General features: G+C 36.3%; 1 protein-coding gene across 6 annotated transcripts in view; it reads right to left on the reverse strand.

The window, feature by feature from the left end:
• HECTD1 (HECT domain E3 ubiquitin protein ligase 1) overlaps window positions 1-15,201 on the reverse strand; it is a 77,349-nt gene that overhangs the window by 52,861 nt on the left and 9,287 nt on the right. For all 6 annotated transcript variants that reach the window (XM_027521768.1, XM_027521765.1, XM_027521767.1 and 3 more), the window contains exons 3-8: window positions 8,394-8,628; window positions 4,325-4,552; window positions 3,015-3,296; window positions 2,647-2,917; window positions 1,419-1,495; window positions 1,237-1,335 (exon numbers count right to left, since the gene is read on the reverse strand). In XM_027521768.1, coding sequence (XP_027377569.1) covers window positions 1,237-1,335; window positions 1,419-1,495; window positions 2,647-2,917; window positions 3,015-3,296; window positions 4,325-4,552; window positions 8,394-8,628 — 1,192 coding nt within the window. The remainder of the gene's footprint in view (window positions 1-1,236; window positions 1,336-1,418; window positions 1,496-2,646; window positions 2,918-3,014; window positions 3,297-4,324; window positions 4,553-8,393; window positions 8,629-15,201) is intronic.

Below are 15,201 nucleotides of genomic sequence, written 5' to 3' on the forward strand. Positions count from 1 at the left end.
TTTAACAACATAAACATGACAATAATAGCAGCTACCATTTAAGTGTCTACATACAATGTGCCAACTACTCTACTAAGTGCTTTTCACGTATTTTTTTCTCCTAATCACAATGATAATGCTAGAAGGGACTTCCCTGGTGGTCCAACGGTTAAGACTCTGCACTTCCATTGCAGGGGGCACAGGTTTGATACCTGGTTCAGGAACTGAGATCCATGGTGTATATACATATACAATGAAATATTACTCAGTCATAAAAGAGAATTAAATCTTGCCATTTGTGATAACATGCATGGACCTTGAGGGTATTATGCTAAGTGAAATAAGTTGGACAGAGAAAAATAAATACTGTATGATCTCACTTATGTAAAGAATCTAAAAAATAAAGGAACAAATGTAAAAAACAGACTTGAGCAAACTCTGGGAGATGGTGAAGAACAGGGAAGCCTGCTGTGCTGCAGTCCATGTGGTCGCAGAGTCAAACAAAACTGAGCAACTGAACAACAACAAAAGTCCTTTGCTAGTGTAAGAATCAAAGATATTATGATTCTTCTGCAAACAGAATATCTGCTATATTGATAAACAGAAGTAACAGAAACATGTATAAAACTATTCATTACCAGGAGAAAGAAACTGGGGGGAAAAAACAAGTTTTCAGCAATAGCTGACTGGTTGAATACATTTGCACAGGTTAAGTATACAGATGTAACAAAGATCTCTATATACTAATAGGGAGAGATCTCAATGTGTATCGCATATGCACTTAGTCACTCAGTTGTGTCCGACTCTTTGCGACCTCATGTACAGTAGCCCACCAGACTCCTTGTCCGTAGGCTTCTCCAGGCAAAAATACTAGAGTGGGAAGCCATTCCCTTCTCCAGGGATCTTCCCAACCCAGGGATAGAACCTGGGTCTCCTGCCCGGCAGGAGGATTCTTTACCATCTGAGTCACCAGGGAAGCTGGTGTATCATTAAACAATAATTAAATACTAACAATTGTATTTTTAAATGAAAAAAGCAAAGTATAGATCAGTATATATGTTACATTTTGTATTAAAAAAAAGCATATATATTCTTGCTTGTACCTGTATTAAAAAAACCAATGAAAAGATTTAAACGGAGGCAATGAAGATAGTATGTAAATATGGCTTCTCCAAATAAAAGTTTTTATATTATTCTAATTTTAGAACAATGTAAATATTAAATATTAAATTAATAATTTAAAAACTTGGATTTTACCTTTGCTACTTGAGGTCTTCCAAAACATGCAGCATAATGTAATGATGATGACCTTTGACCTCTATTAACATCAGCACCTCTTTCACAAAGAAATTCTACCTGTAAAATAATGGAGACTCATAAAGTTGCCTTATTAACATTTGTCTTTGATTTAAAACATTAACTTTTATTTATTAGCTTACCATTTCCTGAGTTCCAAATGCAGAAGCCCAGTTTAATAGAGTTTGACCTACATCATCCATAAAATTTACTTCAAAGGCTGAAAGTTTAAAGGAAAAAAATAAATCTTTTTTAAAGGCAACAAAATAATAATGAACTTTTCTAAAGTGGGAACCATTTAAAGATTATTATTAACTGTTATTAACAATCACTAAATAGACAGCCAAATTTAAACATTTAGGTCAACTATACACTAATAAATAATCAGCAAATTCTGCTAAGAAAAAGTATTCCAAAATTTTTAAATCACTGGGGATTCACAAGGCTAAAGGCTTAAAAATAAACATAAGAAATAAAATAACTAAATATACAATAAAACTAGAGAGTATTAGTTGCCTCATACTGTAACTGAGGAAAAGAAGCTAAACCACATCTATACTCAAAACAAAAGTCTGATGACCCAGAAGATCTTTTCTTTTTATTATAACATCTCTCTGTTTATTTGTTTTCCCCGTGCTGATGGCTCATAAAGAATCTGCCTGCAATGTGGGAGACCCAGGTTCGATCCCTGGGTCAGGAAGATCCCCTGGAGAAGGGAATGGCAATCCACTCCAGTATTCTTGCCTGGAGAATTCCATGGACAGATGCTACAGTCCATGGGGTCACAAAGAGTCAGACACGACTGAGTGATTAATACTTTCCCTTTTGACTTTCATGCTGTGCAACATCCAGGATCTTAGTTCTCTACCCCAGGGATCGAATCAGTGCCCCCTGCAATGGGAGCACAGGGTCTTAGCCACTAGTCTGTCAAGGAAGTCCCACAGAAGTATCCTTCACCAGCTTATATTTGCTGATCAGCTCATGAGGCAGTCTAAAAAAATGTATATTATATGTATATTATACATAATATACAAAAGTGTGTATTATGAAAATTCAATTGTATCAGTTTCCATTAATCCTAAGAAAACAACAGCCCTCAATTCAATCTGTGCTTAACCTTAGACTTGGTATGACTTCCTTCTGGCAATAAAACAGGTTAATTTCATTTACTCATTCAAAAACCATTTATTCAGATCTTACCATGCACCAGACTAATTTATATACACAGGGAGAGGAGATATGGAAGACATTGGCCATTCTGTTTTCTGACACAACTGCTAAAAATATTTAAAAATTAAAAAAAAAAAAGCCTAGAAATTAAACATAATTCCTTATCTCAGTTTTCTTATGTTTTAAAAAATATTTTCCAACCTCCTGTGTCGATTGCATCTATAAGTGCATCAGTATCTTTACTTCGAATACAGTCTATAAGCTGCCGATGTGAGCGCTCCCCAGAACTATCCAGTCTCCGAAGTCCTGGGATTCTGCCTGTGGATCCAGCACTAGATTTTGGCAAAGCCTTTCGTCCTTCGAATAATAGCACCAAGAGAAGGTCAACCAAACGCATGGTATCAAGCACACATCTTTCATCACCCTGCAATGCACTTTCAATTGAATCTGGAAGCTCTGACCTCAGGAGATCCTAAAAAGAGAATGGGAGAGAAGAAAGTTTTAATCTATTCTCATTATATAAAGACACTTATTTGAAAAGATTAAAGAAGGAAAAAAACCACTCTTACGTGCGTTACTACTGGAGAGCCTCTGCAAAGTGTTGAGAGCAGACTTACAATTGTTGACACCTGGTTACTCAATTTGGAATCTGCAGCTGTGGAAGGTGCTCCTGTGGTGCTGCGACTGGGTTTGCAAGCTGATGAAGGCCCTGATATAGTACCACCAGCAGCAGCCATTCTAGATAATAGCTCCTCAGTTAATCCATGCTTGGCTAATGGAGCTGGGTCAACACCACGACGGGTAAATCGGTCAGCTAGTGATGCAAAACATCGCAGAGCTCCATCTGAAACCTAATGATGTAAAGAATATACATGTAAATAAAATTCACTTAAAAAGGACTAGTACTGTGTATTTCAATAGTGAACTATTAAGAAAGGCAATTGCAGCAAAGGATACCACCCATCTAGATTTGAATCCTGGCTCCTCATTCTGGTAACTGTATAACCTGAGAATATTACTTAACTGTTCCTCAATTCACTTATCTGCAAAGTGGGAATAGTAACAGTACCTATAATTCATTGTCTAAGCTCAAAAGAGATGATACATGTAAAGAAACTAGAGGAACAGTAAAAAGCTCAATAAATCTTTACCATTATTATGTATAACTAGGCCAAGATAATTGATGAATAGCTGAAAATAATTAACTGAAATTAATTAACTGAAAATAATTAACATCGAAATGGTAAAAAGGTACTAGAAGTCAAGTTTTATTTTCTAAAGATGATAATTTAACAAAAATTTACACATTTAAAATTTTAAAAACTGTTATTTTACTTGAATGAAAACTACCCTTTTAAGTAAGCAAAATTGTGCTGAGCCAACAAATTTCACTGGGTATTAAGTGTAGCTTTAGAAATCATATATTTCTAAAATGTTTAAATCTTAAGAATAAACCCATGCCACTTTTATAATTTAAAATGTCTCACTGCCAAAGAAACAAAAAGATTACCATATAGAAATATAAAATGAGATAAAGAGAAATTATCTCTACCTCATCAAACAAAAAGTTCCAATTACACTAAGGTTGACCCTGAAACAACATGAGTTTGAACTGCATGGGCCCACTTATATGTGGATATTTTTCCCCACTAAATTCATACTACAGAACTATACAATCCATAGTTGGCTGAATCCATAGTTCTGGAACCCCAGATAGGGATGGCAGACTATAAAGTTATGTGCACATTTCCAACTGTGCAGAGGGTCAGCACCTCTAACCCCCGGGTTGTTCAAGAGTCAACTTTATATCATAGTTATAACCAGAGGACACTATAAAATCACTTTTTGAAAATAAAGTACACAGAAGCTATTTAATTACCTGATGATCTTCATGTTTTAATAAACTAGACAGAGATTCTACACAAATTTCTAAAGAAGAATCTTGAGGTTCCATTTTGCCACAGAGTCTTGACACCACAGCCATGGCAGAGTGCAAGGTGTCTTTATGAACCAGGTGTCCACTATCACGAATGAAGGTAAGCACACAATTCAAACCACCAGCCTCGAAGACTGCTCCTGATTCACGAGTGCATATTAGTTCTAAAACCTACAGTAAAATAAAATAAACAGAAGAATACAGTAAGTTCAATTTTCATTTTCAAGACTGACAGAACATGATACACCCTCCAAATATATTAGAAGTCATTTAAAAAGTAAGGGCAGGGTCTGAGAAAGGGTGGGTGTGAGGGGCAGGAGCTATATCTGGCTGTGAAGATGCCAAGAAGTAGTCCCTGAAATAGCCCAAGAAGGTGACCAACAAGATGGACTGGGAAGATACGGCATTCAAGTTGAAACAGAAATTAGAACTGAAGAAACTCAGGGAGTAGGCCCCCTGGCCACAGGTGGAATTAAGAAATTGGGCAGAAAGCTGTCCCTTGTGCCTGAGGCAATGGTGATTTTTAATTCCATTCTTATTTAAACATCCAGATTCCCTGCCATACAATGCTGCTATCAATAGCTAGAATGAAGTCTTGGAGCCTATTGTACACACTTAACCTTTCATTAAAAAAAAAAAGTGAAGCAAAACAGAATACATTAATTTTAATATATTTTATTTAACACAATATGTCCAAAGTGTCATTATTTCAACATGTAATCAATATAAAAATCATTGGTATCTTTTGTGCATTTAGTCTTCAAAAACCCATGTATATTTTAATTTGGGGCAGCCACATCTGAAGTGTTCAACAGTCACATATAGCTACCATATTAGACAGCATAGGTTTAGGTGGTGAAACCTGTATGGCAAGCTAAGAACTACAAGTAATTTAGCAAAAGTCTATAAAAGTCCTAGACATTAAAAAAACAAATCAATAAATGCCAACTATTCATTATCTTCACACATACTCTACGAATATTAAGACATTATAAATCACTTTGGGGGCAAGTTTCTCTGAGCCCACCCATGTGTCTATCCACAAGCACTGTACTCTTCTTCCTCCTAATAAACACCTTACTTGCTTCACTATAAAAAGAAATTAAAAATACATTAAAAAAAAAAATCACTTTTTGGAACTTCTCTGTGACCAGTGGCTAAAACTTCACACTCCCATGCAGGGGACACCAGGTTCCCTTGTCAGAGAACTAGATACCACATGCTGCAACGACAGTGTTTTGCAGGCTGCAAGTAAGGATCCCACAGCTAAAAGACCCAGAGCAGCCAAATAAATAAATATTTAAACACAAATAAATAAAAGCCACTTTTATTTTCTAAATTATATGATATTTAATACGTTCATATAACTAGAACTAGGGTCCATAGTTCTTACAGGCATACCAGAAATTTAGACTTTATTCTGTAAGCAAGAAAAATGTTTCAAGCAGGAAAAATAATATGATTGGATTCCCAGTTAATAACTGGGGAAAACAGGGTTTAAGAAGAGTGTAGAGGCAAACGCAAAAACTCAAGCATTAATATTCCTGAAAGGATGAGGGCTTAACCAAGGCAATAACGGCAGGAACAAATAGAAGAAAATAAACTAGAAAAGCACTTGATTATTAATTAGATGTGTGGAGTGGAGAAAAGCAAATAAAAGATAAAGTACAGGTTACTGTCTAAAGTGACTGAGCACAAGTTGATGCCACTTATCAAGAGAGGAGTTTATCTGTAATGAAAGACAATGAATTCAGGCAACAGGTGAATATGTCCAACAGGCCTTTGAATATGGAGTCTAGAACTTGAGAGAGAAGTCACTTCTAGAGATAAAGATGTAAAGGGCATATATTTATATATGAATGGTACTGATGCTCATAGATGAGACTGTCTAGGCAGGTAGACAAATCTCATCTTAAAGCTTAAATATATAGCTTTAAGAAGGTAAAAACAGAACCTTAGGAAGTACTACCACTGAAGAAGTGAAGAATGAATTAATAATCTGCAAAGGAAAAAGAGAAAGGGAGAGCAGGGTATTAGCAGATAAGAAAAAGTTTGAAAATATAGCTCAGTGAATATATGCAATGGATTAAAGTCCTAGTTCTGGAAGAAAACTGAAGTGATGTGAGCAAGAGGGGAAAAAAACTCTGAACAGAAAAATGGATACCTCTTCCTCTGAGGCCAGACACAGACAGAAATACATCGATATACACAGAGAAGAAAGTCAAGATATTAAAACCTATAAAAACAACTCTCAAAGCATGGGGAAGACATTTTCAGGGATCCCTGTTTTTTTCATACGACTATAACAGTAATTGTCTTTTTCTTTCTTATTCCTTTAGGAGTGTAAGGTAGAGTTTTCTAAAAGTGATATGAATTGAGATATAGCAAAAGGCTGAATGCAGAAGCAGATATTAGGATCTGGCTGTCTTCTATTAAGTCACAAATTTCAAACGAGACTCACAAAAATGCTTAACAATGCTACTTTTCTCACTAAATTTCTCTTTCTTCGGGGTATATTTTCATTAAAAATGTAATGTATGTTAACACATACTGAGCTTGTTATTTTATGATAAATGAATAAATGTTTCTAAAGTCTGTTTTAATATCTAAGATGGTAAATAGAAACAAGCAGAACCTACATAAACAAAAGCTCTTTGCAGGTCCTTAATACTTTAAGACTTATAAAGGGATCCTGAGGCAAAAAGTTTGAAAATTGCTAAACTAGTGATAGCATATTAAAAAGCAGAGACATTACTTTGCCAACAAAGGTCTGTCTAGTCCAAGCTGTGGTTTTTCCAGTGGTCATGTATGTTTGTGAAAGTTAGACTGTAAAGAAAGCTGAGCACTGAAGAATTGATGCTTTTGAACTGTGGTGTTGGAGAAGACTCTTGAGAGCCCCTTGGACTGTAAGGAGATCCAACCAGTCCATCCTAAAGGAGATCAGTCCTGGGTGTTCACTGGAAGGGCTGATGCTGAAGCTGAAACTCCAATACTTTGGCCACCTGATGTGAAGAGTTGACTCACTGGAAAAGACCCTGATGCTGGGAGGGACTGGGGGCAGGAGGAGAAGAGGACGACAGAGGATGAGATGGCTGGATGGCATCACCGACTCAATGGACATGAGTTTGGGTAAACTCTGGGAGTTGGTGATGGACAGGGAGGTTTGGCGTGCTGCAATTCATGGGGTCGCAGAGTCGGATACAACTGAGCGACTGAACTGAACTGAGAGCACCAAGAATCATAAAAAGGAATGAAAATATTTAGGAATTTAAAAAAAAAAGTGAATCACATAAAGTCTAAATATGTTCACTAAGCAGCTCCAATAAACTACTTACCAGTACTGATGCTTTTAGAGTCACATAAAGTTAATAATTAGTCCCACCAAGAATAAAATGAAACAGCTAACTCTAACAGGAGTATAGCAAAATAATTAAATTCACAGGCCCTGGAATCAGACTTCCTAAATCTTCAAATTACTCATCATTGAATCTTGGCTCTCTGCCACGAACTACCTATATCACCCCAAGCAAGTTACTTCATCTCACTATGCTTGTATTTTTTTCACCTACAAATATAAGTGATAATATTAGCAGCACCTACCTCATACAGAGTTGTCATGAAGTTAAATGAGTTAATACATGCAAAGTGTTTAGAATGATGCCTAGTAGATTACTGTTAGTTGTCCCGGTCATTAACATATGCATATAAAGTCATTTTGGATAAGATCAGAAATAACCTGTATCAACGGGTTAGAGGCTACCAGAAACCAAACAGCACTGAGGCAACACAGAAAAGCACTATCAGTGACCTACAATTCTTCTTTAAAGATTTCTTTCCCCAAGGCATATGGGATCTCTTTTGGTACCACAAGGACTATGACTTCCACTGTTTTCAACCACTCTCAGTAAAAGCTGATAATGAAAAGAATTTCATTTTTTTTTTCTTTTTTGCAAAGTGTACTTTTCACTCTCTGAGAGATCTTCAAATGTACCAATAAATAATTGAGACTTACCTTTACACACTGTTCAGCTAAGTCTCTGCTTGTTCTGTTGTTAAGTTCAACCACAACCAAACGATTGCAAAGTGCTTTTATAGCTCCATCTACCCCAACAATCCTTCGGGTGCATTCTGCAGATACATCCAGGTAGTATGTTATGGCACGGGCTGTTACCTCCAACACATTGTCTGGAGCACTTTCATCAAGAAATATTTTGCAGAGGGCTGGTAAGAAAGTGCGAGGAGGGCATCTGTAGTGAAAGAAATCATATTACACCCAGGATTACTAAATTCTTAACATCCGAAAGTCACCAATGTAACAGATAAGAAAAACTATCACATAATACATTATATTCAATACTCCGTTCCACATGTATATTAGGTAAGATTTCTCATATTGCTTTTGTTGCCATAATAACACTCACATGCTAATTTCATCATTGCTGAAAATATCAGGTTGTAAACAGTTTAAAGTAGCAGCATTAACTTGAAACCATGTTCAAAAAACATTCCTATTCAATACTCAGCTCCAACATCAACTCTCTAAAACCTTCCCTAACCTCTCCAAATAGTTAAGTGGTACTTTCAGGTTCCTAAAGCCTCATAAAAACTGTACCCACACTGTTTAATGTATCATTTTATTTCCTTATTTACATTAAGAGTTCCAGAATGCCAGGAACGTTGTTCAATTCATGTTTTACGGGAATTGTTCAATTTATGTTTCATGGCAACAAATGCTGATTTGGGGTTTAACAGACCAGGGTAAGACCCAGAACAACAGCTGTGTAACCTTTCTGGTCCTATTTCCTCATTTGTAAACCAAAGATGATATCTATAAACAATATCTACTTTATATGGATGTTATGAAGATCTGATAACATTATACACATTAAACACTTAGCTCAGTACCTTGGCACCATATTAAACTAATTAACATTAGCTCCCCTTCCCTCCTATGAATAGCTAATGTGTGCTATATAAACCTGCATAAGACAGCTTTATCAAAAGCACATTTTACATTTTTAAATCAACATTTTATCAACACCTAAATGATAAAAAAAACCACATAAATTACATTTAGTAAAGATCGTAGTTATATGCCATCAAACACTTTAACCTAGCTGCATAAACTGAACTTTAAATGATCTACAGATACCACCAAAGGCACTATAGTCATTCCTCCATATTCAAAAAGGAAAGATGTCAGGGCCCCCTGTAGATACCAAAATCTCAGGATATTCAAGTTCATAAATTAAACAGTGTGGATACAGACAGCTTACTGTATTCTCAACATTTCGGCTGAATTGTTTTTCATCCAAATTTTAGTCTGCACATATCTTTAGTAGTTTTAAAAAAATATCTGTATGAAAGTCAAAGTAACTTTGCCCTTTCTAATCTGCTTGGATGATGTTCACTTTAGGGGTCCAGCAGCAGGAATATTATCAAAGATAAAGACCTCTTGCATTCAGTGATTAAACACAAGTGGGTTTTACTAGCCAGCATCATTGGCAACCTAGGTCACATCGTTTTGTTGCTGTTGTTCAGTCGCCAAGTCATGTCCAACTCTTTGTGATGCCATGAACTGCAGCATGCCAGGCTTCCTGTCCTCCATTTTCTCACGGAGCTTGCTCAAATTCATGTCCACTGAGTCGCTGATGCCATCCAACCATCTCATCCTCTGTCTCACCCTTCTCCTCTCGCCCTCAATCTTTCGCAGCATCAGGATCTTTTCCAATGAATCAGCTCTTTGCATCAGGTGGCCAAAGTATTGGAGCTTCGGCATCAGTCCTTCCAATGAATATTCAGGGCTGATTTCCTTTAGGATTGACTGGTTTGATCTTGCTGTCCAAGGGACTCTGAAGAGTCTTCTCCAGCACCACAGTTCGAAAGCATCATTTCTTCAGCGCTCAGCCATCTTTGTTTTTTAATTAATTATTTTAATCGGAGGCCAATTACTTTACAATACCGTGGTGGTTTTTGCCATACATCAACATGAATCAGCCACGAGTGTACATGTGTCCCCCTATCCCGAACCCCCTTCCACCCCTCCCCGATCCCATCCCTCTGGGTTGTCCCAGTGCATGAGTGCCCTATTTCATGCGTTGAATTTGGACTGGTCATCTATTTCACATATGGTAATGTACATGTTTCAATGCTATTCTCTCAAATCATCCCACCCTCACCTTCTCCCACAGAGTCCAAAAGTCTATTCTTTACATCTGAGTCTCTTTTGCTGTCCTGCATATAGGGTTGTTGTTACCATCTTTATAGTCCAACTCTCACATCCGTACACGACTAGTGGAAAAACCATAGTTTTGACTATATGGACTTTTGTTGGCAAAGTGATGCCTCTGCTTTCTAATACACTGTCTAGGTCTGTCATAGCTTTTCTTCCAAAGAGCAAGCGTCTTTTCATTTCATAACTGCAGTCACCATCCACACGGATTTTGGAGCCCAAGAAAATGAAATCTGACCGTTTCCACATTTTCCCCATCTATTTGGCATGAAGTGATAGAACTGGATGCCATGATCTTAGTTTTTTGAATGTTTATTTTTAAGCCAGTTTTTTCACTCTCCTCTTTCAGCTTCATCAAGAGGCTCTTTAGTTTCTCTTCACTTTCTGTCACTGAAGTGGTATCATCTGCATATCTGAGGTTGTTGATATTCCTCCCAGCAATCTTGATTCCAGCCTGTGATCCATATCCAGCCCTGCATTTCTCATGACATACTCTGCATATAAGTTAAATAAGCGAGGTGACAATATACAGCCTTGACATATTCCTTTCCCAATTTAGTTACTTGTAATTTTTCTGAGGAGGAGGATAAGATTAGATTATGGAAGATAGTCCAGTAGTTCTCAGGGAAGATTGGAATGACTAGCATATTGAAATCTTGAAGCATTTTTACTGCTCTCTGCACTGGCATATGTAGTATGAATATACTGAAGAGATAAGATTGTAAAAGCGTTAATACTACTGAGAAACAACACAGTCTTATTAAAAAGTAGTTTCCCCCCCTCCCCGAGAAAACAGTAGTTTTTGAAAAAAGAATAAAAAATTTTGAAGTTGACAGTCGTCACATTAAATGGCAAGAATGGATCTACCATATGCTTTATATTAAGAATAAGAAAATTGTTCATCTATCTTATGAATGGTACAAAAAACTAGTCATCAAAAAACAAAATTTGACTAGTACAAAATTTGTATTAGTCAAAACAAAATTTGACTAGTACAAAAAACTAGTCATCAAAAAACAAAATTTGACTAGTACAGAATTTGTATTAGTCAAAACAAAATTTGACTAGTACAAAAAACTAGTCATCAAAAAACAAAATTTAAGAGAAATGTTCGGTATAATTATCTATATTTCATGGGGAAATGTGGTATCTTATTGGGGGAATAAACTATGTTCCCTGCTTGTGTTCTTGAACAATTTAAAGGGATAATTAAAAAACAAAAACCAGAAAGTTCTAAACAGATTCTCAGCCTTTAACTGTGATTAATTTTATTTCTAAGAGAAAAATAAAAGTATTCTGCATAAGTAAAAGCTTACTTTATTTCAGGTATAATGAAAACCTGCTTTGGGAACTTTTCAAAGGTGTGGTATAAAATATCTATTGTAAACTTCTGGCTGTTGGACAAGAAAAAAAAAATTTGTTTTCCTAGCTCCTGAGTTAGTTTTTCAACCATGAGAAAGTATTTTAGGCATATTCACTAGTTTTTCAATTCAGAAACCAAAGCAATTTACAAAAACCCCAACAATACAAATTAACTATAAACTGAGCAAAAGAAGTAGAGAAAACATGTAAAGAGTAATTAATGAATTCTGAAAAGTACAGAATAGTTGAAAGAACTATAGCTATATTACTTGAAAGTTCATATTGCAACTAAAACAAATTATAACAAGTGTTGTTTTTTTTAACATTCTGCTTGATAGCCTGCTTTAAGACAGTTATCATGATATAAACATTTATAAGGCCTTAAAACCATCTTTTTACTTGTTGGTTAGTATCCATTTCTTTCTATCATTTCCAAAGTAACCCTGTGTTGATAAGAAGCACTTGACTGTGTTCTTATGAACAAGACCTTCACGTTTCTTTCCTTTTTCCTGGGCTATAACCACAAACACAACTTTTCTTTGGTGTGAATCCATGTTAACAGATATGAAGAAAAAAATTTACATAATCAAGAAAATTCAATGAGTTATTTCACACCTTGTCTTCAATTTTCTCTTGGCTTAGTGACTCCCTTGGTTTTCCATTCTAGCCTCAGTTCTAAACTCCCTTCTCTTATCTAGTTGATCTCATCTATTCCCTTTGTTCATACACCATAGCTATAAATCTCATCTACATACTCCCAAAATATTATCTCTACTCCAGACCAACTAAATCACGATCTCCATTTAGAATTATCACAGGCATATTAAAATGCTAATGCTATGCTATGCTAAGTCACTTCAGTCATGTCGGACTCTGTGTGACCCCATGGACGGCAGCCCACCAGGCTCTGCCGTCCCTGGGATTCTCCAGGCAAGAATACTGGAGTGGGCTGCCATTTCCTTCTCCAATGCATGAAAGAGAAAAGTGAAAGTGAAGTCGCTCAGTCATGTCCAACTCTTAGCGACCCCATGGACTGCAGCCTACCTGGCTCCTCTGTCCATGGATTTTCCAGGCAAGAGTACTGGAGTGGGGTGCCATTGCTTTCTCTGGCATATTAAAATAAACTGGAGTGGGGTGCCATTGCTTTCTCCGGCATATTAAAATAAACATATTCAAAACAAATATCCCTCCATCCCCAATCACTGCTTTGCAAATGTCACAACCAAACAGAAAGCCAGAAACCTGACAATCATCCTTAGTTCTCCCCCTTAATTTTGCTCACGTTACACATCCAATCCATTAGTTAAACCCCAATAATTTTCTCTCTAAAATATATCCTAAGTCTGTCCACTTCTCTCCACACCATCTTTTACAAACCTAATCTAAACTAACTTCAAACTCTTGTTTGAACTACTGAAATAGCCACCTGGACATCCACATAAGAGATGTTTCACACCACTGTTGAGGAAGGTATTTCTAGAGGGAAGAGGAAGTCTGTCTGGAATAATGTGTAAGAGCATGAGCAAGACAAAGAGAGCATTTGTGTAGGGGCGTGTCCCAGTAATGAGCAACTGATACAGACAAGGGAAGTGATCAAATAAATAAGTATATAAATATATTGAGGACAATGGGAGCCAGATTTCTCATTGTAGCCTGGAGATGGAAACACAAAAAAGAAAACTAGAATGAACCCTGTGGTGTTAGATTTGAACTGGGGATGAACTCGGCGGGGATGAACAGATAGAAAGATAAAAACAAACAGATACTAATGTGTGAGATGATCCCTCTGTCTAAAATGCTTTTCTCCCAATTTTGCCCATGGCTGGTTCTTTGTCATCCTTCCTGTGAGCCTAAATGTCACCTCCTCAATTTCAGGGTTACCTTTTCTAACTACTCAAAACAGGACTCCTGGGTTTTTTTCTTTTTTTTTTTCTTTTGGTTTTAATTTACTTTGACAATTTATATTTGTATTTCATTTTCTGTTGTCCACTATAATTCTCTCCTAAAAATCTGCAAGCTCCTTGGGAATAGAGTTGTATTTCACACCGCACCCAACAGGGTTCTCTGCATATGGGAAGATACTCAAGTTTTATTTGCTGAATGAATGATATCAAGAAAAGTAAGAACTTTCTTGCTTATAGAAAGAGAAACCAAACAAAAAGAATCCCATCAGCTCTCTTAGTGATCTGCTTCTTCATCCTTACGCCCAATGCCTCTCTAACATGTCTCCACTCCCCACACACAAGCCCAATCTCCATCAGGTCTCCTTCCCCTGCCTACCCTTCCCACAACACAAAAAGTGAATCCACTTTTATCTCTCATTTTCCATAGAACTGTTCTGAATTTCAATTGTGGTGGTGGTTACACGACTCTGTGTTTGTCAAATCCATATGTAATTTAAATAAAGTTAAGAGCAAATTAAATTGCACGTATACAATAATCACAGTCCTTCCTGAACATACTGAAAGAATACATCTACGGCACAAAAGTTTAGATGCCTCACAATTAAAGAGTTATTACAACTTGTAAACTTGCTAAATATTTACCTCTTATATCATAGGTAGAAATTACTTTTACATATTAAATCCAATCTAGTACTATACCAGACCAACTTACAGACCCAAAGGTGGCCAAATTAGGAAAGTTTAAGATCACTCACAGTCTCCACGGAACTACTGTCAGACCAGTCAACCACAAAAATGAGACTAAGTAGAATCTTCAGATGAATCCAACTTAAGCAAGTTTCCAAAATACTACCTGCAATGACGAAAGAATTTTTCCCTAATGGAAGCAGAGATAACTTAAAACAAGAACAAAAGTTTCATGAGGTTACAAAGAATTTCCCTTGAGAACTGCAATATCTTCTATACTATTACTACCATATGCTTTCTCCACACTATATCACTTGGACTTGGGCCAAGATTTCAGAAGATGTACAATACTAAGAAAGCAAACATTTTAAAAATAAAGTTATCTATAATAGTGATGTCTTATTGAATATAGCCTGTAAATTGAACACATCACTTACTTTTAAAAAACTAAAAATTTTAAATGTAAAAGATTAATAAATTTTATTTCCTGAAGATAATAAATAACATCTTTTGACCCCACTTTATCTTTTATTCCATTCTTGCCCCTGCTCCCATTCTGGACTTTGTATTTCTTAACTAACAATAACTCCTGGCATAACAGTTGAAAATTACAGCTTTCCCTCTAAAAGAAAAAG

The sequence above is a fragment of the Bos indicus x Bos taurus genome, chromosome 21 (genome assembly GCF_003369695.1).
Source record: "Bos indicus x Bos taurus breed Angus x Brahman F1 hybrid chromosome 21, Bos_hybrid_MaternalHap_v2.0, whole genome shotgun sequence".
In the NCBI taxonomy this organism is placed as follows: Eukaryota; Metazoa; Chordata; class Mammalia; order Artiodactyla; family Bovidae; genus Bos; species Bos indicus x Bos taurus.